We start from the raw sequence: 27,766 nt of genomic DNA on the forward strand, positions 1-27,766 counted from the left end.
AACTCGTGTTTTTCATCCAGCAAACAGAAAATCGACCATAGAACACGAAATTTACAGACAGTGTACACGGAGCAATATGGCCTTAGTCGCTGATGTTCCTAAAACCCAATAAAAACAACTACAACGAAAGATTTAAGTGACTGAACGTGGTGTGATAGGTGGGGATAAGATGCATCAGTATGAGTATCTTGGAAACTGCAAATCTGCTGGGATTTTTCACGTGTGATTGTGTCTCGGATGTATCAAGGTTTGGTCCAATGACTAAATAATGTAGCCAACGGACTTCACGTTGGATATAATCTTCGTCCTCCCACTCCGACTGGAAAAAACCTGGGTTTGGATATGGGAAGTGTTTTCATGGCGCCCATGATACTAATTGAGCTATACTCAATGTCCGATTATTTGGAAACTCTTTCCGACCTGGCGCGTCCCTTCATGGCTGTTGTGCATTACCTGCGAATTGGATGTGTCACGTCACAGGGCCAAAATTGTGATCAGAACTGGTTCCTGGAAGATTTAAACGAATTCGGCCTACTGCGGTAATGTCCCCACTGAACTGATCTCAGTTCGGTTGAGCTCTTCTGAGCAGAGATCCGTAACCACCCAATTTTCAACAGTGGAACGCAGTTGAATAAACATTGACTAACATCTCCGTGGCATGCTTTCCACAGCTCGTTCAGTTCATGCCACGATGAATCCCAATTGCTGCGTGGGCTAAAAGGGTACCTAATAAAGTGTCCACTCAGTGTATATATCAGCAATAATTACAGCGTCAAGTATCAGCTTTCATTTATGCCACGTTGTTTGAGGACAAGATAGTATTTTGTATATTTGTGTTCCAAATTAAGCGCACACATCAAGACTTGTACTAAATGGAGGCTGAAGGATGTTGCTCTTCTTTGTTTTAAATTGCAACGCTCAATAACATTTTTTGAAGTGGGAGTTAGACAGCCCAGTGATTGTCAAAATTTATCCTCCCACTGGACAATTTACCAATATAGCGAGCAACATCCTTGATCTACTCCCAATTGTTTGATGCGCGTTTACCAATCATTGCAGCATAGAGGTTCAATCATTAGAGCATGTCCGCACGCTTGCATGTGTTTGGTTGTGATGTGTAGGTGTTTATTTAAGCAGCATGATTCTGTTAACGGGTAAGAGACAGTTAATATGGCCTTAATTGATCTAAGAATGAACTTCTACTTGTGGCCAGAGGACCGGCTGTTAGACATTCCATGCCGAGTATGTGGAGACAGAAGCTCGGGGAAGCATTACGGCATCTATAGCTGCGACGGTAAGTTAGTTCATTTCCTCCTGCGATCTTTCTCATCTTACTTTCTTCTATTAATGTGCAATACTCAAAGATTTATGTATTTTGGAGGTACATTTGAACGAGCGTATCTCCTGATTGGAGACGGTAGAAGAAACTAGCGTGCATTAATGTCCCGGTCTCGGGATCTGTGGCCATGGAACCGATTTTCAATTTCTGGAAGTACTCACCAGGGCTGCTTCATCATAACTGTCAAAATCGTGTAACTGAAGATGACTCTTCTTTCAGGAAGGGCGTAGCAGCTGGAGAACTTTGGGATTATTACCCTTACATCATTACCTAGCCCCTCCACTCTGATGTTCCCCCTTCAGAGTGGAGGGGTTAGGCAATGATGGCCACAATTTCGTAACGGGGACATTATTATATCCCTAGTTTGATTTTATCGCTTTCTCCGTTCAGAAGAGAGGGTATTTAAAAGGTGTCAAGTAACTTTTTTTCGGTTCTGTATTCTATTTGCTCATCAATGCCTTTAAATAAAATATTAATTTTTATAAAGAATTCTTTGGTCAACTAATACTATTTTATATATTTGAGAAATCTTTTCATAAAGGGGATTCTTTCTTCAGATATCTCTTAATATTAAGCTCATAATTTCTTAATTTCTCTGTCCCAGATGAAGAGAAAGTTAACTAAAGCACAAAGAAACATTTCTTCTGTCATACATTCGCAATTTTCAGGATTCAGTCTCTTGACAATAATTGAAAGAATTGTTCAAATGTAAAGACACAACAGTGTAAAATCACGATCAATGTAATCAAATAATAATTATTATTATTATCTGTTTATTAAAATTATTTATTTATAAACAAAAATATAGAGTAAACATTTTTTTTATACTGATTCAAGCGTAAATTAACATGCTGGGAAGAAGCCATCTTTATAAGAGCGCTGCTTCCCGGGACTATTTATTGTTCAACGATGTTTTTGTGTTTAAATACGCAGTGTAATGCGCAACAGTAAAAGAATATGGCGCGTGAAATATTTAACAGCGAGGTAAAACAAAACAATTAGGCATAACAATAAGATGAAACACGCAAAACGATGCGCAACAATTAAGGTGAAACAAACATGAAAAGCGAAGCATGCAACAAGTTGATGAGATAACAATAGTACTAAAAATGAAATACAGTAATGTGAAAGTTTAACAATGAAGTGAAACGCAACAATGTGAGATTAACAATCATACAATAATGAAGTGAACGCAACAATATGAAATTTTAACAATCATACAATAATGAAGTGAACGCAACAATGTTGAGATTAACAATCATACAATAATGAAGTGAACGCAACAATGTTGAGATTAACAATCATACAATAATGAAGTGAAACGCAACAATGTGAATTTTAACAATCATACAATAATGAAGTGAAACGCAACAATGTGAATTTTAACAATCATACAATAATGAAGTGAAACGCAACAATGTGAAATTAACAATCATACAATAATGAAGTGAAACGCAACAATGTGAAATTAACAATCATACAATAATGAAGTGAAACGCAACAATGTGAAATTAACAATCATACAATAATGAAGTGAAACGCAACAATGTGAAATTAACAATCATACAATAATGAAGTGAAACGCAACAATGTGAAATTAACAATCATACAATAATGAAGTGAAACGCAACAATGTGAAATTAACAATCATACAATAATGAAGTGAACGCAACAATATGAAATTTTAACAATCATACAATAATGAAGTGAACGCAACAATATGAAATTTTAACAATCATACAATAATGAAGTGAACGCAACAATGTTGAGATTAACAATCATACAATAATGAAGTGAAACGCAACAATGTGAATTTTAACAATCATACAATAATGAAGTGAAACGCAACAATGTGAAATTAACAATCATACAATAATGAAGTGAAACGCAACAATGTGAAATTAACAATCATACAATAATGAAGTGAAACGCAACAATGTGAAATTAACAATCATACAATAATGAAGTGAAACGCAACAATGTGAAATTAACAATCATACAATAATGAAGTGAACGCAACAATGTGAGGTTAACAATCATACAATAATGAAGTAAACGCAACAATGTGAAATTTTAACAATTAGGTGTCATACAATAATAAGGTGAAACATGCAACAATAAGGTGGAAATGTAACAATGACGAGAAACAGGCAACGACAACAAGGTGGAAATGTAACAATGACGAGAAACATGCAACAATAAGGTAGACGTAGCCGAGTGGTCAGGAGCGCGAGTGCAGCAGCACACGTTCTTTCAGTGGATCGTGGTTCCAGCCCGTGACCGCTAAATGCAATTAACAATTTGTATTGATTAATTTATTGTGAATTTTACTGACTTGGGGGTCGCGCCGGACTATAAACAATAATTTTTTTTTTTTAAATGTTACAACAAGGTGAAACGTGCGAGGTGGAAACGTTACAATGAGGTGAAACGTACAACAAGGTGGATGTAGCCGAGTGGTCAGGAGCGCGAGTGCAGCAGCACACGCTCTTTGATTGGACCGCAGTTCAAGCCCCTGACTGCTAAATGCAATTTGTATTGATTGATTTATTGTAAATTTTACTGACTTGGGGGTCGCGCCTGAGTATAAACAACATTTTTTTTTTTTAAAAATGTTACAATGAGGTGAAACGTGCAACAATAAGGTGAAACATAACAATGAAGTGCAAGTTTAACAATGAGGTGAAACACAACAATGACGTAAAGCTACAACAATAAAATGAAGCGTGCAACAGTTCAGTTGAAATAAACAACAATTCTAATTGCAAAATACGCAACAATACTAAACATGAAGTATGCAGAGCTGCTGCTACACGTGAAATATCCAAACGAGAAGGAAAAAAGTATGCAAAATACGAAAGGTGAAATATGCAATAATGGATAAGGGCGAAGCACGCAACAGTATCGCACCCTCTACTCGGCAGATGTCAAGCGAACATCACGACGGATGGATAAATAAACAACTCATTCTGCGAACTCTTTTACGGCGAGCGGACGAGATTACCCGATATTTGTGTGTGTGTGTGTGGATGCCGCTCTCCTCGCTGCGGACTTTTCAAACTCATCTCTCCCGCTGTTTGGCTTGCTGACACAACCGAGCGAAGCGAAACGGGGAAAAGAAAATCATTTCGTGCCCGAGGCAATCGTCACTGCGAGCGACCCCAAATGGTTTATGGATATTAGATGGAACACAACCACGCTCCGAATTAAACTTTGATCCACTCAATTACTCGAGTGCCCCTGCACACTCCGCTCATTAAAACACTTCGAAGAAGCAATTCTTTGCCGGCTTCGTAAACTGTCGATGACTTAACGACTTCGCCGCGATTCGAGGCAGCGGAAAAAATTACCGAAAAGTAGCGAAAACCCCGACGATGTTTACGAATTAAATTCCTGTTTCGGGAATGGGAAGAACGCAAAATTGAACCCTAATTATCTGAACAATACGGGCAAACATGCGCAGAAGACAATTATCCGCGTACTGTTATTTCGTGTACAGTCGTGGTTAAAAAAAGGGTGCATCGTGTGAAAATCTTTTTTTCTTATCGCTTGGCGCGCCCCTTTTGTATCTACCTCCAGGTTTTATCCATGGCATAATTCTCTGCATCAACACAAGATGTATTTGTGGTAATCTTTGCCCTAAACATTTGTAAATTTGATGTTATTTATGAATTCCGGTTTGCCAATACGAACACCTCAAACATGGCGTGTATTTCCAACACATCATTGTAAAATTCTGACCTAGGACATAATTATTAGCCATATGGTGCAAGGAAGCCTGAGGCTTTTGCTGCACCAGCCAAAAAAAAAAAATCAGAGAGAGAGAAGAATGATGGTATCCAACTCGTGACCCTGGGTGTGCCAAGCCCATACTCACCAGTGTGAGCACCTTTCTTAGAAGGGAAAATTGTTCGTTTTACGCGTTACTTAACTGAGAACTTTTATTTCTCCACGATAGTACACAGTGTTTTTGAAGTCATCAAACCCATACAACTGCATACCTTCAGTGATCACTGAATTATGACCACCTACCTAATACCGTCTTGGGCCACTGCACGGATAACCACCGCTATTCGCCTTGGCATTGACTCCACTAGATGACTCAAGACATCCCTAAAGATCTGCATGGCTTTCCACAGTATCTGAATAGATTACGGTTGCGTGTCCATGCGCCTCACTTCCTCTTCCAAAGCATCCCACAGGTGTTCAGTTGGATTGAGGTCAGGCGAATTTGGAGGTCAATCAAGATGGGTGATATCTTCACTGTGGCGCATTACTGTCTTGGAAGATCCTGTTTCTGTCCCGAAAAAAATGGTAGGATGCACATGGCCTCCTAAAAGCTGCCGATGACCTCACAAGTGAAGCGTTGTTCCATACACACCAGGGGTACTAATTCTTGCCAGCATTACATTCCCCATATTAAGCAACTACCGCTACCTGCCTGGACAGTGGACATATGCACGATGGGTCCATGAACTCGGGCTGCTTGCGTCACATAAAAGCGTCCGTCGGCGTGTTGCACCAGGTATTTGGACCCATCCGACCAGTAGTCTCGTTTCCAGTCCTTCAGTGTCCAACCAGCGGGTTGTTGACAGCACAACATTTGCCGTTGGTGGTGAAGAGAGGGTGTCTCTTTGGTCTTGATCACTGACTGTATATCCGGTTACGTTTTCGGGAACAACATATATCTTTGCTGTCGTGTAGATTATTACGTACACGACAGCAAAGATGTGTGTGTTACCATCTATTGATCAGGAGCTTAACAACAGATGGTGCGTACCACCATCTGTAGGTGAGTTCCTAATCTACACATCGACCAAACCGCACGTTGTCCCTGAACGTATAATCACAGATATACACTACTCACCAAAAAGTATGGGAAACACACGAGTCACTTTCATACTGATAACTGACGGTCGACTTTGGATGGTGCACTTGATAGAATTGAGAAGCCAGCAACGTGACATTCGACAATAACACCCATGTCGAAACCACTCAGTTCGCTTCTACGTGCCATGACTAGATCAATAACTTGTGTTGTTTGTCCTACAGGCATTCGAGATCGCGGCTTTCTGTAGTTCCATGTTAGTGTTCTCTGGGAGGCTTATTGCTGTTAGGTTCTTATGGAGACTCTTTGGCACCATGCGGGTGGTTGACATGGTGATCCGGATGGCCGTTACTTATTCCACATTCCTTTGACTTTTTGTCTTGAGTACTTCCTGATCTTTTCCTCTTAGGTTTTTTGCAGTTTGTTGGTGTACTGCACACCGCTACGTCGATCAGGTAGCCCCTTCTCGATGAGGGTCATGTCTCGTCTGTTGTGCAGGATCATCTTGTCCGTTATTATGGCAAAGTTCCAGTAAAACTTGTGAGTATGAGTCCCTAGTTCGCCCTGGTGGGGATTCGTACTTGTAAACGGTACACTTTCTTTCATACTTACCTTACATATTTTGATGTATGATGTATGGAGTATACCATAGACATGACCAGGTCTGCAGGATGACTTATCCTGCAGACCTGGTCATGTCTATGGTATACTCCATTTCGCTGATTACCCTGCATCCCGCGGTTATGTGCTGGATTGTTTCTGGGTGTAGGTGGCATCGTCGACATGCGTCACTCTGAGGTTCTTCGCGATATGCATTTCTTATTGTTCCAGGTGTTGCTTACCTGTTCTTGGATGGAGAACATGACTCATTCGGTCTCCGGGTAAAGCCTCCCGCTTGTGAGCCATGCCTTGGATGCTATCTTACCTATGTTCTAGTCTTGATGGAGGTCACTGTAGTGTCTGCCATGGAACAGAAAGATGGGTAAAGAAGGCATTCGCCATCTTTTGTTTCTTCTCTCTGTGTGAGCAAGGTCTCCTTGTTATGGATGAGTGTTGTGTGCCGGTTGTCTATCTTTCTTGTGGCTTGGTAGATTGGTACCGTGTTTTCCTGTAAGTAATCCTAAAGGTTCTTTAACTCCTGCTTCTCTTGATTGGTCAGATCTGTCAAACCCATCCCTCCTTCTTTCTAGGCTATGGTCAGTGTCTCGACGTCTGTTTTAGGTGTTATTATTATATTTCTAATAACAATAGACAGAAATGTGTAATAGTGTCCATAAAAGATCGTTTTGTGGCTAGAAGGATTTAAGATGTATAGAAGATAACTGTCTCTGCAACGAGTTTTCCCAGTTTTCACTACTTTCAGATGGCCTCGTTAAAAGATGACTGCTGTGACAGCCTCTTTCAAGATTAACTGGTCCCTCATTAAATAGCAGGCAGTTTCTACTGATAAAATGCATGCAAAAGAGAATTTGTTCGATGTGAGGTGGTATAAGTATGCAAGGGTGCTCTGGACGCGAAACACCCAGGCCCCGATACAGAAGGGATGGAGCAAACTTTTTTTAAAATGATTGTTATAGATTGTTATAGAGAAAGCAATGCAGTACCATGGCAACTCGTTAAAAAAAAAAAAAAAGGGCAAGTTTGTTCTGCTGTAAGAATTAAGATAGTTCAGCGCCATATTGAATTCCTGAGATGGAGAGTTCCTTCAGAGAAGGAAAAAATGTTCTGTTTATATTCTGGCACGACCAAATGTTTGGAGAAGTTTACAAGTGGCCATTTTAACAAGAATGGTATTATTTATCTACATTTAGGATCGAACTTAAGTCTATCTTGTTGACTAGTCTGCTACATGTCCCCAGAACAAACTCTTGAGTGTTATGGATTCTATTGTCCACCTAGATGTAAAGAAACGGTTTTGACCCTCAAAACATATCGCTAGACTGGCTACCTCGCTTAATTGTCAATCCCCTACAATTGGGACCCTCTAGTAAGTGCTGGGTAGCCCATACAAACGATCTGTCCACGGAAGATATTTTTGAGGTCAGAGGTGATTAAATGCACTGCTTTTCACTGAAATTTCCCCGCCTAGAAGGGGTGTGTACTTTGAGTTGGACAGCAATAGACAAGAATTGATTGTTTCCATATCAATTCAGTTGTATTTGAGATCAACTTGGTGAACATTAAGGGGATTTAAAGGCGGAACTCATTGAGCATCCAACTCATCACATCCAAAATGTGTTCTATCCACCTCAACGTCTACAAATACTTTTAATAACGCTTTCCGATTGCTTACGTCATTTTGGCAACAAACATGCTATTGGATGGGCCCTTTTTTACATGGAAATCGTTTACGTCCATGTACGTCACAGTTATGCACGCAGGTTTTTCAGGTGAATCCACCCAATCTTCTACGTGGGACAGTTTCAGTGTCGAACAGTGTATTTTGCTGATTAAAATAACTCTACTTTGCATTTATTTCGCAATACACTAACAATATTTTGCATTTTTACTGGAAAAAGTAAAGTATGAAATAATTCCAGTTTCATTTAAACTTTTAGCTTAATATTGAAAAGGAGCAACTTTAAGTGGCTATTTTTATACGATTGACTTTTGTGTTTTTTTAGGTTGTTCGGGGTTTTTTAAGCGCAGCATTCATCGGAATCGTGTCTACACTTGCAAAGCCCAAGGGGAACTCAAGGGCAAGTGTCCAATTGACAAAACCCATCGGAATCAGTGTCGAGCGTGTCGGCTGAAGAAGTGTTTTGAGGCTTGTATGAATAAAGACGGTAGGTGGATTGTTTTGTAGCAGGAACCTTTCACCTTTTGTACCCTTTTCACCCGACAATTGAGTAATTTTAAATCATCTTATTGTTTGCTCATCTAGAAATTGAATTCATCTGGTTTAATGTGAGAAAGATTTCAATAAATTGAGTGAATTATAATGCTAATGGTGTGTACACCGTGTGATATGTATTTATTGATTTTAAACTTTTATACTGAGTATCTGATCTTAGTGTTTGTTGTCTTGTGGCACCCGGGGATCTTCCCCAACTCGGCGTCATACTCTATGATGCATATAGTTTCCTGTAAAGGCCAGTAAGTGTAATGTTGGGTTGTGTTCTTTTGGCCGTTTAGCAGTGGGACTCCAAGTTGCCCGTGGAGGTAGGCCAGGTAGCGCAATAGAGGGAAAGATCTGGCTAGGCAACCCCCAGACTCGCCTGAGCATAAGGTAGGGAGGACAAAGAGTTTAGATTTCCTTGAGTTGGGGAGCTCACACAAGCCCTGGGAAGGAATAAAAGATATTACGTCTAGAGTGCTTCTCAAAAATGAATGCATTAATGGCATGGTCATCTGAAGATGACAGATCCACCTGTCCCACAAGGTATACAAGTGAAGTTCTGCCCTGTGCGGGTTAGATGATTATATAATCAGTCCATAAAGACTGCCGAGTTTTGGTGTTAATCTTCAGATTGAGCTGGAATCAAAGTTGTCGTGGATTCTCAGGTTGTTCCTACGTTTGAACTGTGACAGCGCGATGAAACTGTTCTGGTCAGCGATGAAGAAGTGTTCTTGTCCAGATGGAAGCCCTGTCATGGATGTATTAAGACGCCCACTGGAGTCTTCGTAGTTTGGGTAGTAGTACAAGATATTCTCCCAGCTTTGTGAGGCTACAGGAGCAGTGAGGATCCTCGGTGATGCCAAGTTCAGCAAATTTGGTATTGAGGAATCCATGGCCAGTAAGAATGAAGGAGGTAAAGGGACCAGCGGGGAGGTTGAGTGCTGGTGAAGGTTATTTGGGGAATGAATCTCTTTGTAACAACACCTTTTAGGAGAGGAAACCCAAAGCACTTGCCAGATCTGGTAAAAGCGATTTGAGATGTTTCTTTCTTTAAATTTTCGGGTAAATTGCCAGGTTCACACTGTAATTTAGGACAGTGGCTGGTATAATTTCCTTAATACAGTAGGATAGCCTCCAGTTCAAAGGGAAGGAAGCCCACCAAGACCTGGAAGGCAGGAGTACTAACAGTACACATGCCCTAGAGATGGTGAGGAGCTGGTACGTTGTATAATAAATGATATGCAAGAAAATCGCTTTGCAGGGCAGGGTGAGGAACGACCCCAGTCCTTGCGCGTAATCATTTTCACTAAGGCAGTGTATTTTCTAATCTTTGTTCCAAGGTATTGGAAGTGTGGAGTAAAAGTGAGATTGCTCTCAATAATAATTCCAAGATAATTTAACTCGGTGATCAAATGAATGGTGATGTCGCCAATCTTAACAGCCACATGAGCGAATAAGGCAGAATTTGCATATGGATTTTTTTAAGAAGAACACTAAACTTAAATTTTCACTAACTGTTAAAATTTAGCAGGACGCATTCCCAAATATTTTTCAATAAAGTCTAATTTTCAAAATTATTTTATTACCAAATTAAAGACATATCATTAGTATAATATAAAGCTCAAAATAAGGTTCCAGTATACTGAATTTCGTAATTAAAAACCTTCAAGTACACTGCTTGACAAAATTAACAGAAAACGAGATGTAACTCGTGCAGCTTGCGATGAAGAGGGACAAAATGTGGAATGGTGGTGTACCATAGAATAAGAATGAATTGAGGACACAGCGAGGAACTTGGGAAAGGTATGAGGGACATTTATTAGGGGATGTATAAGAATTACAGAAAAGGTCATATTACAGATGTCGATACAAGATGGTGACATGACATCAGTATGGCGTATAATCCTCTCCAAAGGCTAAAAAAGCCCGACAGCAGTGAAACATGCTCGATATAACGGTGTCTGTAAGATTCTGTGGCAACAAATCCCATTCTTCCACCAGCGCAGACCTTAGCTCACCACGTGACCGAGAAGGTGGCTGTTGGCGCCCGAAGGCATCCCACCGATATTCGATGGCATTTAAGTCTGGTGATCGTGGCTAGCACGATCACCAGAATCAGTGTCGAGCCAGGAGTAAACTGACGAGATGTAGTTAAGATTTGTTGCCGAAGGTCTCTTGGTAGATTGGGAAAGAATAAATCACGCGTTGCCAGTTGTGATCCCAACGCTTAAGCTAGAATCTGTAGAGGTTAGATTAAACTGTAGGAGCTTTGCATTCAATGACCCGTGTCCTGTTATAAAGTATGATGAGCAGAGACTGGGGAAGAACCATTTCTGTACAATGTTGGAACAGGTAAATGAAATTTCAGGTATAAATGACTAAGTAACAATACCTTTAGTAGACAAGGACCACCTGGATTGCCAACAGTTGGTGAGAAGAGGCCAACATTTCTCTTTTCTATTCTTTGGGTCAGCCGTTGGATCGATAGTAATATTTAGGAAGGTAATAGGCATCCCTTTCCTAATATAATAGCAGAGACCTTTATAAATGACACGAAGGTCAGCGAATAAAGCGCCTGCGCTAGCTTGTAACGCCGGTACGGAGACTGTTTCCATAGTGCCGAGAAGACACTGCGCGACTGCCCGGCTTCAAGTTGTCCAACGGCGCGCCATCTCAAAGAATCATCTAAACGACGGTGACTTGGCATCCTGAGTATTGGAGATGTGGCTATCCCACCTAGCAAACCAAAAAACGGGAATGAAGTGATGTGGTCGCAACCCGTGTTTTTACAGGCATAAATAATTTGCATAATGTGTGGCTCTGTAAGGTGGAAGATCGATTTCTATTGGATACTCGGAATTTGCCTGCCAGGATGCCTATTATATCAGATATTCGCCTTCGGCGACACTCTTCACAATATTCATGAAAAGCATTTTGTTCTCTTAATTTTGTCGAGCGCTGTAGTTAATTTTTATTAATAATAACAATACGGACTATGTAGGCATGTAGAGAAGCTCTGGAACGCTAATTGAACTCCACTGTGGTATACCGTGATAATACAGAGCTCTCTAAAACGGTTGTTGTTGTAAAAGGGTTTTAGGAGCATCAGCAACTAAGGCCATATTGCTCCGTGTATATTGTCTGTAAATTGCGTGTGTTCTGTGGTCGATTTTCTTTTTGCTGGACGAGAAACCAGAGTTTCCTGGAGAAAAAACTATACCATCGCCTGAGACCGACTACGTCAGCCACGTTATGAAAAAGACCCATGAAAATTCCTCATATCATTGACGCAACTCGAACTCGGGTCTTTTCCAACCGATGTGGGGAGGACAGCGATTCTACCAACTGTGCTACCTACGAGGGCCTATAAAACGGCCATAGTTTGGTGGAGATTTCAATACGCAACTAGGCAAAGCGAAGTTTGGGGGAGAAGAGAAGAAGGAATCAAGTTTGGGGAAATTCAAGAAGTGGCGAATCGAATACTCATCAGTGACATTTTTTTTAGAAAAGCAAGGTAGCAGTAACTGAAGAAGCCAGAAGACTTGGGAGGGGGAATAATCTTAGAAGAGGTGGAAGTTTTCACTGGAGCTTAGAATAGAAGTATCAGGTCCTGGAACAGCTATACCGATACAAGCGAAATAGTGACGAAATTCCTGATCAGTCAGAAGATAGACGGTTTACAGGCTTAAATTAGGCCATCTAAATGTGGATTCACGGGTGATGAAGAGAAATCTGCAGAATAAACTTGTAGGTGATCTGTCCTTTTGTGGAAACCTCCCACCTGTCTTGCAAAAAGATGTTCCAGCAGCTGCTCTTTTCAGCCCTTGGATCAGATGTAATTTATGGATATATCTAGAAATTCAAGAATGATTCATAGCTGGATGTGATAACATATTCCTATATTGAACAAAAACGAGGTCAAATGGAAAACATCCATTTAAAACCTGCAGGGCAAGTCCTGCGGGTCTGGCTCATCGCGAGAAGCATAGATCTTTGAATTGGCTGAAGTTTAGTTTGGACGATACTCTTTTTAACTTACCAAAATCAGGTGCCAACACCGTAAGTACAGATTGGCAGAAACAAATCCTTGTAGAGTAGCCGTAAGGGTGCGCTGGTTTAATCCCAAGGCCTGTTTGGACAGAGTGAGAAGTAGAATTTATTGTATACACAAAATCTATTAAGTTGCATATAATTCAAAGCCAAGTTTAGATTCTATATACCTTAAAAGATTTTGCGTATATATATATTTTTTCATCTGTGGATATTCGCACTTAAGCGCTCGTGGTTAGCGCAGTTGGTAAAATGGCCATCCTCCCCAAGACGGATGGAAAAGACCGGAGTCTGAATCACTTCGATGACGGGAGGAATTTTAATGGGTCTTTTTCACAACGTTGCTGAGTTAGTTGGTCTCGGGCGAAGGTAGCATAGTTTTTTCTCCCGGAAACTCAGCTTTTTCATCCAGAAACAGAAAATCAAACTCAGAACACACGTAATTTGCAGATAATATACACGAAGCAATATGGTCTCAGTCGCTGATGCTCCTAAAACTCCACAACAATCGCACTTAAGTCTCTCAATCTCAGGGTGCAGCCAACTCCTCCTATGGAGTTGATAGTTCCGTCGATCTTGATTAACTCTACGGCTAAATGAAGCCAATTCATGGTCCCTCCAAGCTTTCCAGCGGATATTCTGGTGAAGCGTTAAAGTTCCATAAGTGGCGAAGTGAAAGAAGCAGTAGAGGATATAATAGAAAAAGCATTGGCGTGATGGTCACTGGAACAAAGGTTACTGTTAACAGTCTAATCAGTGATGCAGTAAAGAGTGTGTGAGAAACAATGGTGCTGTCAATATTGGATTTACCACTGAAGGAACGAAAGGTGTACAGTGAGTTAGGTTTATATAGGATATTTAGTTTATAAGACAATAGAAGATACTCATGTTGGTTAGGCTATTAGACATTTTTACTGCATCAATACCTTTATTAAATATTACAAAGCCAGTTATGCTCAGGGCTGAATTGCTCTCATTGAAACAGATTTTCCCAAGAAAATAGTAAGGTTTTGCGGTGCAAAATTAATTTCATCTGTCCCTCTGCGGATCTAATCAGCAACGAGGACCGTTGTGCATAAAGTTGAAGGAAGGACAGTTTAGAAGTAGTGACACCTGCAGGTTTTGGAGTAGAACAGGTCCTTTGACGTACTACTACTTTGGCACGCTTCTATTGTGGGCAAATAGGATCTTACAATGGTATTCACGCTTCCTAGCCATAATTCTCCGTGTATACTGTCTGTAAATTGCGCGTGTTCTGAGATCTGTTTGCTGGATGAAAAACACGAGTTTCCAGGAGGAGAAACCATGCTACCCTCACCTGCGACCAACTGACTGATGTAGACGATTGGTCAGGAGCGGAAGTGCAGTAGTTTCAGAAGACACCCTTTCTTTGAGTGGACCGGGGTTCAAGCCCGTGACAGCTAAATACCATTAATATAAAAGCCCATAAAAACTCTTCACGTCATCGATGGGACTCTAACTCCGGTCTTTTCCACCCGGTGTGATGAGGACGGAGATTCTACCAACTGTGCTACCTACGAGGGCAGCTTGCTATGAAGCAGATAAAATTTGCTATGGTGGTGTACTATAGAATAACGAGGAGACCGCTAGCAACTTCGGAGAGGTATAAGGGATATTTAAAGGGGTTGTATAAAAATTAACAAAAAAGTCACATTACAGAAGTGGATACAAGATGCTCGAAAATTAAGTCTGTTGAGCGTGCTGGTCATGGCAGTCGTTGGATATATTCAATTTCAAGATATTCCTTCACCATTTGAGCTCTATGTGCAGTAGCGTTGATCGTATGTGTCCCTTTCTCCGATGTTTGAGGGATGCTACCACATTCCTCGTCTCCAGATGAAATAACGTCTGGAATCTGTTTGTAGGCTAAAACGGGGTTCATCAGAGAACAGAACTGTATCCCAAATGTCAGGGCTTCAAGTCACATGTTCATGGCATCATGAATTTGTGGGTGGTCCAGCAGACATATAGGCGTGGAAGACCGGTAATAATTTTGGTAAAATCTGGGTGACAGCTCCAATACCCAATGGAACATTTTTTAGAACTAGCTATAGTCGAAAACCAGAATACCAAATTTTTAAATATCTTCTTGTGTAATTTCGAAGCTCTTGTAGTTTTTGAAATAGTACTCTTCTAAGAGTGACCGTTTTCGTTAGATCGCTATCAAGATCATAAACAAGAATAGCAGCGTCCATCTTTTTTGGAGGAGCACTCAATTCCAGCGTCAGTACAGACATTTTATACGATGCAGTATAGCATAACTTGCTGATACTCCTAAAACCCTTTAACATAACAGTATTTAGATTAGAGTACTCAGAAGCTTTTAGGACAATAAGATTTTGATCACTGTTAATGGGAGGTAAAAGTTGAGAAGAATCTTATATATGATATATACAATAACAAAAACTCTTCTAAATCTTTACGCAGATAGGCCGCAGCTACCTTTTTGGAGGTCAGAGCCACGCTAAGCCCAACGGAATAGGTTTGGACTTAGCGTGGCTTACCGATTTAATGTTATTGGCATCAATAGGTAGTGAAGAGTCAGTGTCCTGATGAGAAGCAGTAGCTACACTAGTCTCCCAAGAGTCCTGAGGCCCTGAATCAGTGAGGAGAACATCAGTATCGACACAACTTTGCCCAGAAGAATCTGATAGCAGTGAAGTAGTTACGTTAATGATTTTAGAGCCGACAAACATTTATTGGCTATACTGTTCCAACGATATCTTAACTTTTTCACTACGGTATACACTTGCATTAGATTGTTCCTAAGTGAGTAATAAGGATTATCATAACCAGTCTATTACTAAAGCTATCGACAAATTCAACTCCATTGCATTCTATTTACTGAAGTAATTTAGGCCTAACTCAATTTCAAGCCATTATAACAACGGCCCGCAAGTTAGGTCTCATACGGCCGGTGCTATTTTACCCTTGACATCGAAGTTGCCAAATATTTACTCTAACAATCTTCCCATAGCACTATTTATTGTGTTTTAAAAGGCGATACAAAAACAAACAAGATTATGAAATAATCTTTTCACAGTTCGCAGTTTCTTTTCGACTAGCTGATACCAAGCTAGCGTGTCAAGGAGCCGAACGGCCAATGGAAAAGGCCCACAGTCTACGCTCTCCCCCCCTCCCCCAGCGTAAAGATTTCCGATAGCGTACCGTGTTTCCGGCGACGAGATACTCGATCCAATCCGCTTAAGTAGCTGTTGGCCTGTCTGTTTGCTTTGATAAAAGGTTACGTGGTGAACGGCCGCCTGTCTGTAAGCCGTTGTGAATTACACCGTCCGAAACTCCTCTGGCGACCTAACCCCTGTAATCCCACCTTCCGTGCTCTGTTTGCTGTGTCTCATCCTAGTGCGGGCGCGCGCGTCACGTTTGCCGTTTCTCAAGTCCAACCTCTGTATACAATCTAACTTCATCGCATCGAATAGAAGTGACGTGACCTCTTTTACGATTGCACCGCTCTATTGTCTGACCTCTCAACTTCCTAGTGTGGCTCTTTCCCCGACAAAAGATGCATCTCCCCCGCTTCCGTGCAGCGGAAAGGGGTTTCCACGAGAGTTCAGCTTCTAAGGAAAATCGGCCTTCCAAAGTCATCCAGTTGCATAAGTCTTCTTCTTCTTCTTCTTCTTCCCCTTTATTTATATACATTTTTCTGCACGCTGTTCGATAAGGTTATCTATTGATTTTTCTGCACACTACCTCTAGTTCTACCATATTAGTTTTTGCCTTTTCTTTCTATCAATTTAAAAAACCGTTTTTCTAGTCCTAACAGACTAGAAAATGGGTGTTGGAAAGTGATATTTCCTTTATTGATTTATTAAAAGGAACCGTTCCTTTTTGATTAATAAATTCGAAATAAAAATAATTATAAATTTAATTTTATTTAATGTAAGTTTATGAAAAAGAACCGTTCAATTTGATGGATAAATTAGTAATAAAATTAAACTCTTATTTATTTTGTTAAGGTCAAATAATAATTGAATTTATCATACGTATTATGACAATATAATTGCTGGATAGTTTTACTGCAGCGCCCCCTAATATCGAAAAACCTGAATAACAAATTAAAATTAAAATGTGACTAGTTTTACTGTAGCGCCCCCTAATATTGATAAATCTGAGTAATAAAATTAAACTTAAAATGTCTGTCCAAATTCCAGCAATTAGATTCGATCTTCTAGACTCTGGAAGGGTGAAAATTTTAAATTAATCTAGGAGAATTTTTAAAAATAAATAGAGAAATTTGTCAACAATCAGTTAAGCGTGTGTTGTTGAATTTTAAATATTTTTTAAACCTTTTTCTGGTTTATGCTGGATGAAAATTCATTGCGAAAGTTGAATATTCGTTAATAGCGAACAGATTTGATTAATTCTCAAAGTCAAAGTAGAGGGAGATGAAGGAAAGTCGCATCTTTAATACAAGAATCGAAGAGTCCCCCTGAAGAAATTTTAAACGATATTTCTAAGAAAGAAAGTAGCCACTAAGCCTTCCCACTATATCGTCGTAAAAATAGACAGGTGGTCACGTAAAATTCTTTAATTGGTGTTATGAATATGAGGATATCGAAGGTCACAAGCACTTGGAGTAATTAAAACTTAAATGAGTAGAAAAAGGCTAAATTTTAAGGCGTTATGTAAAGATGGTTAATTATCTCGGTAATCCTCTCTGGATAATTTGGTTAGTTTTTGGATAACTCATAAACATATCGAGCATATCTCTGGCATTTTAATTAAACTTTTCCACAGGCATTGCTTAAATCTGGGAAATCTTCAGCGGCGAGAAATTAATAGATATTCGGGGCAAAGAATGGTAATCTATTACTTGCTAATTCCACCATGCAATGTATTTCGCTTCGAGTTAACAATGATCTCTAAACTTCTAGCTGAAGTCAATATTTAAGTATTGAGGGTTGAAAAGGAAGAAACAGGGAAGTAATACTTGAAAAGTTCTTCGGGAAATAGAAATTAAAGGCATAAACTAAGATGTTTGTGGAGGTTACAAACATTACAAGGTATTATCTTTACCAATAACGTCTGAAGGAAGGGGCAGGGTGTTGGTCAGCTTCCACGGATTTCACCTACACCGTGGGATGATACACCACTGATTAAAAGGCTACCAGAAGTCACTGACGAGTCTCAACACGTAAAAGTCTGGATTATACGCTAAACAGCGTATAATTCCGCTCTGTTATGTGGTCAAGTGTGTTCATGGGTTTGATTCGTATATTGTGTGGGATAAGAAATTTCGGAAGAACTCAAGGGAAAATATTAATTTATTTGTTTTAAGTATTTTTATTTAATATTATCTAATACGAGGGAGATCAACCAAATTTGGCTGATTTGGACTTCAGTGGAAGAGAAGTATACAAAATTAGTTATAAAAATCACTACTAGGGGAAAGTGCCGTGAACGATTAACCTCTTATCTGATTTGCGGACTGTGTGTGTGTGTGTGTGTGTGTGGTGCCTCATTAACGTGATATTAAGTGCTTATTTCCGGACATCCTCGCAGTTGCTGTCTCGATACCTTCCACAGTAACTGAACAGACCTACCAAGATGGTTTCTGCAAAAAAGAATGGGTTGATAATGGCAGTAGCAGCGAAAAACCTCGCCATACAGTGGCCTTGTTGCATGTATGGCGATTATATGTATTACAAGGAACAGTTCAATGACCATCTTACACTTTTGAGTGTTAGTAGCCACATTAAAGTATCGTGTATCGCCAAAGGACGTCTGTCTGGTGTTTACCCCATTAGTGCCAAGAAGTTGAGTTCAACAGTCAGTTCACTTTCGGCATCACCGGCTTGTAAGTGTTGCTCGCGGTGGAGTTTGGTAGAATCACAAAATAAAATGCAAATCCTTCCATACTGTATCATCAATATCCAGCTGTACTGTTACCGTGCTCTGGTTCTACCTTCTGTTGCCGATACAGGTCACCACTGTCTACGGATCATTCCACATTGGAGTAGCGATCCTGAACTCCCTCTTGGTTGAGGATTTTGCGTCCTCTTGCTGCCTTCACCCCAGATTTTCTCTTTCTTCGAACAGTGCAATCATTTTGCTGACACTGGGGTTATATCATCTTCTGCAACATCGTACACCTTCTGCTTCCGTATTTATGCAAAGATGGAGAGTGTGGTGTTCGTACACCCCACTTTCCCTTTGTGGTGATTTTTGTAACTAATTTTGTTTCTATTCCACATCCTCCAAAGCACAAGTCTCCCAAATTTGGTTACATTTCCTCCATCAGTCCGGGTTCCAGACAGCTGAATATGGATACCGTACTTGTTGCCACCTTCAAAGAAAGTTCGAATTCAGAGAAAGCAATCAGGATTCCAGATGGCATCAACAAGCTCAGTGATTGGTGTCTTCATATACCTTATAATTGTTACAATAAATATAATTTTATTTTAGAATTGAATGATTATTTGATTTCTAATATGGCTTACAAATTATTTTATAAATGATTTTTGATTCTTAATTATCTTGTTTTTAAATATAAGAAGTGAATCGTGGTGGTTTTTTAACAAAATATTTTGATCAGTTTAAACACGTGACTTACAAAATACATAATTACACTTGACATTTATTTTATGTACTGTTTATAGTAAATATAATCTCTAAATGTGAATTTGGTCTGTTTTTCAATGTGTTGGAATGTTTTTTTATTTTTTTGTTGTTAGATTCTGCACCTATGGGTCAAGTTTAATAGGATTGACTGAGGCGCAAAATACCCACTGGGGCCAAAAGTATGTGTAGTATTGAAGACTTTAAAATTTTCTTTTTCTGGATTTCGAAAAGTGTGGTTCTGTGTGGTCCAGGCCTATTTTCGATGTATTTTTGTACAAATGAATAGGTCATATGCATGTACGTGTTGTGTGTGTGCGTGGTACATCGAGAATCAAGGTCTTCCTGTTTGGGACACGTCATCAGGTGTTTGTTTTGTTGCAGAATAATCGAAGGATTATTTCAATCAGGTCAGCTTCTTGAAAATGGTTGAAAATGGTATCCTAATGTAAAGGAGGTAGAAAAGAAAAAAAACATATCTATGGTATGTCTGGAGAGGTTAGTTGCTACTATTGTTTACCACTAGTCTGGTAACAGAAAGTGGATCCGACATATTGAACATCAGGGCAATTGTATTTAGTGAATTGGATGGAAATATTGATCTTTAGCTCTTGGTATTAAGTTTAACCCCCATAAAGCAAATCTTTGTTTGCCAAAATGACTTTAGTGGGCATTGCCTTGGCAAATGACCAGATAGGACATATAGAGAGTGTAGTATTTCAAGAGGTAATCAATAGTCCACGTGTAGAAAGTATTAAATTTTAATAATGTTCTGTCTCCTTTTGAATGAAACTTTTGGCTGTTTCGAAAAGAGGTCCTAATATTTCTTTGGCACTGCCATCTGATCACCAAAGATCAACAGATCTGTGTGGATAACCACGCAGGATTGTTTCTTTTTCATAGTTCTGTAGTTATCCTTGTTAGGAGCTTGCGTGTGTTTTGTTGCATCGATCAGATGTTTAACTCTCTACCATCGTGTTTCGTGGGTGTTGTTGACCTACCGAAGGCGGCATTAAAATTTAGCGTCCACTCGCAGTTGTTGTGTGTCCGTGACCCGTGATGACTGGCTATCTTGTGGGCTTTCGTTCTCTTCGCAGTGTTCCCTGTGCCTCGTCAAGTAGTTGCTCCTACTCCGTACTGTGACCTGTGTTTGTGTGTTTGTGAACCGTCCAGTTTATTGTCGACCTTTATTTACTCCGTAGTGTGACCTGTCTTTTTCCTCAGAGCCGTCTCCCAGAGCTCACGCATCTCCTATCTTGCCCGCAGCTGTGCAACACGAACGTGGACCGCGGAAACCAAAATTCAAGGAGGCGTCGGACCACAGCAAGAGCCTCGTGCACCACGGACCCCCGTCGTTCCCGAGCAAGTTGCACTTCGACATGAGCAAGATTCCTACTTCCTTGGCTGCCGCAGCGGCAGCCGCGGCAGCGGTTGCCGGCCCGACCGACGGATCCATGTTCACCTCTCCGAAAGACGTTTCCGGATCGTCAGCTGCAGCGTTTCTGGGTGCCTCGTCAGCTGGCCTCCTTCAGATGCTCCTGAACGCCGAGAAGTCACAGGAACTGATATGGAACAGCGTCAGATTAGGTCCCGGCTTTGGTGTCGGCGGAGGCCTCGGCCTGGGGCTCTCCGCCGCAGCTAAACACGGCGATCATCTTTCAACGATCCCTGCCCTTCCGCCTCCGCCGTCCTTCATATGTCCCTCGCTAATCCCCGCCTCCTGCCCGGCCTCCGGCCCCGAGAGCAGCATCAGTATAGCGGGAATGCGACCGTCGATCGGGGCGGGGATAACTACGTTCGGAGGTGCGTCTCTGCCAGGCATGGTCATGGGTGGTCCCCGTGAATCCGTTCAAGAGGTCACCGCCCGTCTCCTCTTCATGCTGATTCGATGGGTGAAGTGTCTTCCCACCTTCCAGACCCTATCCAAAGGGGACCAGGTAAGTGAGTTCGTTGCCCTAATCTTAATGATGCCTCCTTCTACACACATTCTCCCCCTCCTCCCCCCCTCTCGGTACAGACAGACACACATCGTCCGGTGTCATGCACGAGATTGCCATTTTTCCCACGGTGACGAAGCAAATTGTTAAAAGCCATTCGTACGTGGCGTAGAATTAAATCTATCCGCGGATTACCCGACCAGCAATATGTTACTCTCGTAATCCCATCCGGTCTGTCTTCGTGACTCAGCCAATGGTCGCACCACTCCTGGATGAAAAGGAGCCGTGCGACACGAACAGCCATTAGGATCGGTACACGAATTAACGGCGAGCGATCTTTTAGTGTCCGGGAGTGTCGCAGAAAGGTTATTAATCCGTAAACTCGTGAGGGGAAATCGGTAATAAGAAACGGATGCGTTGAGTACGATTGAGTTGAATTCCGATCAGCCGACCTCCTATTTTTGGAACAGAAGATAAATGGACTTTAGAGTTGACAACAAAGCGAACTTAGGACGATGTATTCAAAACGCGTTCGGCTTTTGAGTTTCCCGCATATTTGCTCTTCGGTTGTGCACAACCGGAGATGCCACATTTTGCAACGCCTTTAGTAAGGCATTGTTTTTTTCGGACTTTGATACAAAACACAGGACAGACTCACCCTGAAACCGTTTTCGGTTGTGTTTCTCAGGCGTGGATAGAAAGGTTTCCCTCTAGAAACTGAGGTTTTTTTGTCCAGCAAAACAGACAAATCGACCATGGAACGCACGCAATTAAAAGACATAGCGCGAGAACATCACTGTATTTAGCAGTCATATGGACTACAGGCATGACAGTCTTAGCTTTAACCACTATGGCGTTTATGGGAAGGACACGCTCTTGGTGTTCCTTAACTGCGAAGATGATCTCAATGTTTCTACGAACACCAAGCGATTTCTTAAATGTTGTTTATTCTTTTTTAAGTCTGCTTATGAGGAACGGGAGGAGATTGATCAGTCTTTGCAACTACTGCGCAATCACTACTTATTTTTTTCAACCATTTCAAGATTCTTCTGGAGAGGCCTGTACACATTTAATGTTCTCCGGTTGTAGGACATTGAGTCCCCAGTATCCTTCACCAGAGGGAGAAAGACAAAATAAGAGCGGAAACTGAAGGAGTAATCCATGCATACAGACACTGTGCAACCAAAAATATTAGAAACATTATTGGACAAGGGATATTGCCCTTTCTGGAGAAGATCTAAAGTTGGTACAGATCTCTGGACACTACGTACAACTTTGGCTTTGACAATCACTTCCACTTGAATGCAATATTCGTGTAATAACTGAAGTATGCATTCTTTTTTGATGGATATACATTTTTTATAGCCAGATAGGAAGTAATCATGGTCCCGTTTTGGACTAATTTTGATGGAGAATCATGGTCCCGTTTTGGGCTAATTTCTTGTAGTTTATAAATGGATAGCCCAAAACTACCTACACCGCTAGTGGACGAATAAATCGAAGCGGGGGATGGGGAATGAACAGAAAGAAATCGTTGAATAGATGTAGATTATGATGACAACTGTTTTATTGGTCTTTGGTTGTCATAGAGATTTTCAGAGCTTGTATATATGTTTGTGTGTTTTAGTAGATAAACAGAACACAATCGAGTGAGATCCTTGCTGGGTTACTGCAGGTCTACAGACAGAAGTGATGTCTTGAAGCTCGCGAACGCACTAGCGAAGAAAGACTTCTAATACTCAAGAAAATTTCCTTATAGATTTTTTTTGTGCTCCCGAAACGAGATAAATTTATGGATGGGTATTAGTAACCAGAATATTATCACTGCGTAATTTTTCTTCACGGACCTTCATTAATATGACGCACAATTTTCTTTTGCGGTTGAATTTATAGGAAAAACCGGAAGACTTGGAGGATATTAATCAACCATATCCCCTTCAATAATTGCTTTCGTCCAACGAATTTCTCGCAAATCATTTCATTATGGCCTTTGATGATGTATTCATTAAGCAGCAGGGGGATAGGCACACTATTGATTTGATCATTACGGCAGCAGGAACGGCGAAAGGTAAAAGGAGCGCCATATGGATTGTCCAATAAGCGCGCGTAAAACGAGTATTGTAATGATGAAGCTTTAAGTGAGAGCAAAAGGCATCCACCGATGGAAAGGTTCCACCTCAGTATTGGGCGCGATAGAAGGCATTATTACAAGATTAGTTTTTACTCTCTGATTACTAGCAATATTTAAAATAATTGGTTGAGAACAACACGTAGCCAGCTTAATCCAATAAAGCTCGCGTTGTAATTAAAGGATTCATTTTCACTTCTAGATGGCATTATTAAGACCCATGAGTACCAGAACAATGTTGGGTTAACTAGGTTCAGTTGTGAAACTCCACTTGTCACTAGGTGGCGATACCGTAGTACATCATGAATGCTCTCAAATAACCATTAGGTCAAAAAATACCTCCCCCTCCACATAATGTTTTATATTTTGTAATGTTTTAAATCCTTTTATAATTATCACAATCAGTTTCGTATATTTTAATATTGTGTAATGAAGAAAGAAGTCTTGAGTGTCCTGTCCTTTGGACAGGACACTCAAGACTTCTTTCTTAAGTTAATTGAAGTTGTTTTATTTATTATTGAAAGTTCAATTATATCTCTACAGATGTCTGGGGCTGATTTACTAACCGGAAAAAAAGTTTATCCAAAATGACCCAAAAAGTCCAGAATGCTCCATGGTTATCTATCTCAGATCTTGAACTTCTTTAGAGATACTTTTGCTGTTCTAGGCTGTGTTTCATAAATCTTTCCATAAAGATTTATGAAACATATTTTATTCTAAGTTAACCGACTATAGATCATAATTAAGGTTTGACCTCTATCGCCTGTGAGGAAGGATCTCTGTGGTCCAATCTGGGATAACCAAGTCCGTCTTATAGAATTCACATTTAATCTCTTAATGAGTATTTGTGGCAATTCTACAGCCTTAAAACGTACACCACACCTGCTGTTTACCACAAAACCATGGCTGCTCCAAAGTATTCATAAAGCAGCAAATATAGTTGAGGGAAGAGCGGGAGGAATTGTTGTCCCATTAAGAATGTCTGCAATAATTGATTGATATGCGATTTATACGATGTGCAGTCGTCTAGATGATGAGGATGGATATTATTTGGGAAGGTTAATTTTGGAAAGTTTATCAAACAACGCTTGTGTGGATTAAATGCAATCGATCTTATTTAATTTGTTGAAAATATAAAGTCCATTCAGGAAATAATAGACGCCCCCAACCCATTAAATCAACGGGTTATATTTATTATAGTTAGCTGTGCGGAAAGTGTGTGTGTGTGGGCTGGGACAGAAGCAGGAGCTAGGAACATGGAATTAAGGATTAATGGAATGACCACATTTCTTCAAAGATTTTTTTTAGTAGATTAAGCGAGAATCGTGTTTCTTAACTGATTAAGAAACAAACAATCAAATGAAATTATGAAACGAATTTCTCATTCGTATTAGCTGAATAAGAAGATGTAGTTTTTAATGGTCAACATGAACAAAGAAGCAGCCCACTTCGATCAATACCAACACCCCTGTATTGGCCATGGTCGATCCGTCACATGGCCTCCACGTTGTTCACCCCATTTCAAAACCAATCGATCTTTTTCTGCAGGGGAACACTAAACACCCCGGGTACAACACAGGTTACCACCCAGGATGACATTTAACACTGCATTTGTCCCTGAAAACTTTAGCCGCATCTGTCTGTCTCTCATGAGGATCGCTGAGGTTAAATCCAACTGGCGGCGGTCACTTCAAACAACTGTATTATTTATAGACAGGCTTCCAGCAATTTAACCTTTTGCCCAAATTACAGCCCGAATACCTCTTTTCGTGGCATGGATTCTTCTGTCTCCATGAAGTCCACATTTTCACCCTACCATTGGTCCAAAAAAAGTAAATCGAGACTCGTCAGGCCACTTTTTTCACTGTTCCACAGTGAAGAAGCCCCAAGAAAGCCTACAGTATTATCTGATACTAAGGAGCATCTGATTGTACCTATAAATCCTCGAGTCCACAGGCATTACAATAACTTTTAAACTCGGGAGGACATTTTCTGATTTTTTAAAAGGGTGGTCTGCCTTATTTGAATAAAACTGATGTGGTTTACTTAATACCTGGTCGACAGAGTTGTGATTCTACATATCATAGTTCAATTTTCTTTTAGAAAACATTCTTAGATCGATTGTTGCCCAATGCCTCAGGCACAGATCTGTCCATCCGCAGTACTCTGAGGAGACGTTCATCCACTATCAACCGTCTGGAGATTATTTAAGATTCACAAACCATGACAAGTAAAAAATGAACTTCGCATAATTTTCTTAATGTTAAGGGAGCGCTCGATAATACTGCAATGTCTCCAGATATTTTCAGGACGAATCCATCCGTATTTTAGACTTACCATTTTCCAACAGGAAGCTGATCATTTCAATCTTGATAAGGAGCAGAAAATTACTGGAAGTGTACTGCAGAGAGAGATATTCTCGGCCTTCTACTTTGCCTTGGAACCTTTCTTGTGAAAATTCCTGAAAGGGTTGCATCTGAAATTCCATTGGGTCATGATATCCAACAACGTCAGCTTTTATTACCCCCAAAGCATCATGTCTGAAAAGTTCCTGACCTAAGCAAGATGATATTAAATTCGTTCTAACTTCAAAGGAACACGAACCACGCCCCAACGTCGTTCTCCAAAGTAACAAATCCAATGCCCTGAAAAGCACCTGAAGTCTCCTTGGAGTGGACCTGAATTATTCAAAGTCTGCTCAATTACCAATAACAAAATGGAAAAGTGTGTGTGAGAGAGAGAGATTCAGATCACTCATGAGGTTCTACGATCAATGTCTACCAACTGGAAAAATTTTCATCTGCTCCAGCCATTTATCAACTTAACGTTTTTACATGAAGGCATAGCCTCATTGGGTTCGTATGGTTCAGCAAACTGAGTTTGCTACTTCGTGTGTGGTCTCGTATTGTGGAAGAACTTCCACGAGTTACTTTGGTGTTGCCCTGCTCTATTACACTGAGCTGGCTTACATTAGCAACTGCCCCCCCCCCCCGTGTAATAATGGGGCGGTATGCGACGCTGTTGAAGGGTAAAAGTCGGGAGCAGCTGATAAAAGATTGTAGTTCGCACACGTGGAAGTCAGTTTTTCAGCGTCTGCATGGAAGAATAGGAATTCAAACGTGGACTGATTGTGCGGGCAAGACGTGCAAGTGACAGTATCTCGACAACAACCAACACGAAGTGCTCCTTTCTGTGGTGTCACTAGTCTACCGTGACTGGCTGAACAGCTAAAAGTCACCCGTGGGACACTAAGTGCCGTCGGCTGCCGTGGTGTGCGTCGTGTGCCTCATCGTAATGCAGCAGTGGCCCATCTAGTAAACGTCGGAATGGCAAGACCAGAGTCCACGCGGACTAAGCGTCGGATATTAACTCGCACAGGTTGTGGTAGTCGATATCACGGATACCCATACTCGCTGCGGGACCTGAGGCCATGCCACCTGAATGCATTGTTGGTGTTCGGCTGGATGGAAGCGGCCCTATGATTAGGAGACTGTTTACGTGGAATGCCCTATATCACTGCGAATCATCGGCTCGATAGGAACGCCTACCTTTCTATATTTGCCGACCAAGAACATCACTTCATGCTCACTGTGCATCCACACAACTCCAGCATCGATCAACAAGACAAAGTGCAATGCCACACGGCCCGGCAGGTCGTTAACTGGTTTCAGGACATGACAATGAATTCTTCGTCTTCCAATGGCTGCCCAACTCAGCCGATCCCCAACCAATTGAGCATGTTTGGGACCTATTGGAAAAGGACATTCGATGTTGCAGTATTTGGGAATTACTTGGACACTGTACAATGCACGGGGAACACTAACACAGGACAGCCTGCAGTACCCTGTGGGAAACGTGCCAAGATGTGTACAGGCTTTATTCCGGGCAAAATGTGGCCTCACGAGGTAGTAGGTAGGTGTTGGTAATGCAAAGCCGAGTCAATATAAAGTACACTGCTCCAGTAAGAAGTAGATTGCTGTTTTATATTTAAAGCGTGACCCGTGTTTCGCCCACCATCCAGATCCATATTTCTTTAATGCTTATA

General features: G+C 40.8%; 1 protein-coding gene across 1 annotated transcript in view; it reads left to right on the forward strand.

Moving 5' to 3' along the window:
• The first annotated feature begins 1,170 nt into the window (after positions 1-1,170).
• The window catches only part of LOC150081463 (nuclear receptor subfamily 2 group E member 1-like), a 64,086-nt gene continuing 37,490 nt past the window's right edge, over positions 1,171-27,766 (forward strand). Inside the window, exons 1-3 of the mRNA XM_090380210.1 lie at positions 1,171-1,294; positions 8,792-8,953; positions 20,923-21,593. Coding sequence (XP_090236336.1) covers positions 1,171-1,294; positions 8,792-8,953; positions 20,923-21,593 — 957 coding nt within the window. The remainder of the gene's footprint in view (positions 1,295-8,791; positions 8,954-20,922; positions 21,594-27,766) is intronic.

Source organism: Mastigoproctus giganteus, chromosome 8, assembly GCF_048544385.1.
Source record: "Mastigoproctus giganteus isolate SK-2022 chromosome 8, ASM4854438v1, whole genome shotgun sequence".
NCBI lineage: Eukaryota > Metazoa > Arthropoda > Arachnida > Uropygi > Thelyphonidae > Mastigoproctus > Mastigoproctus giganteus.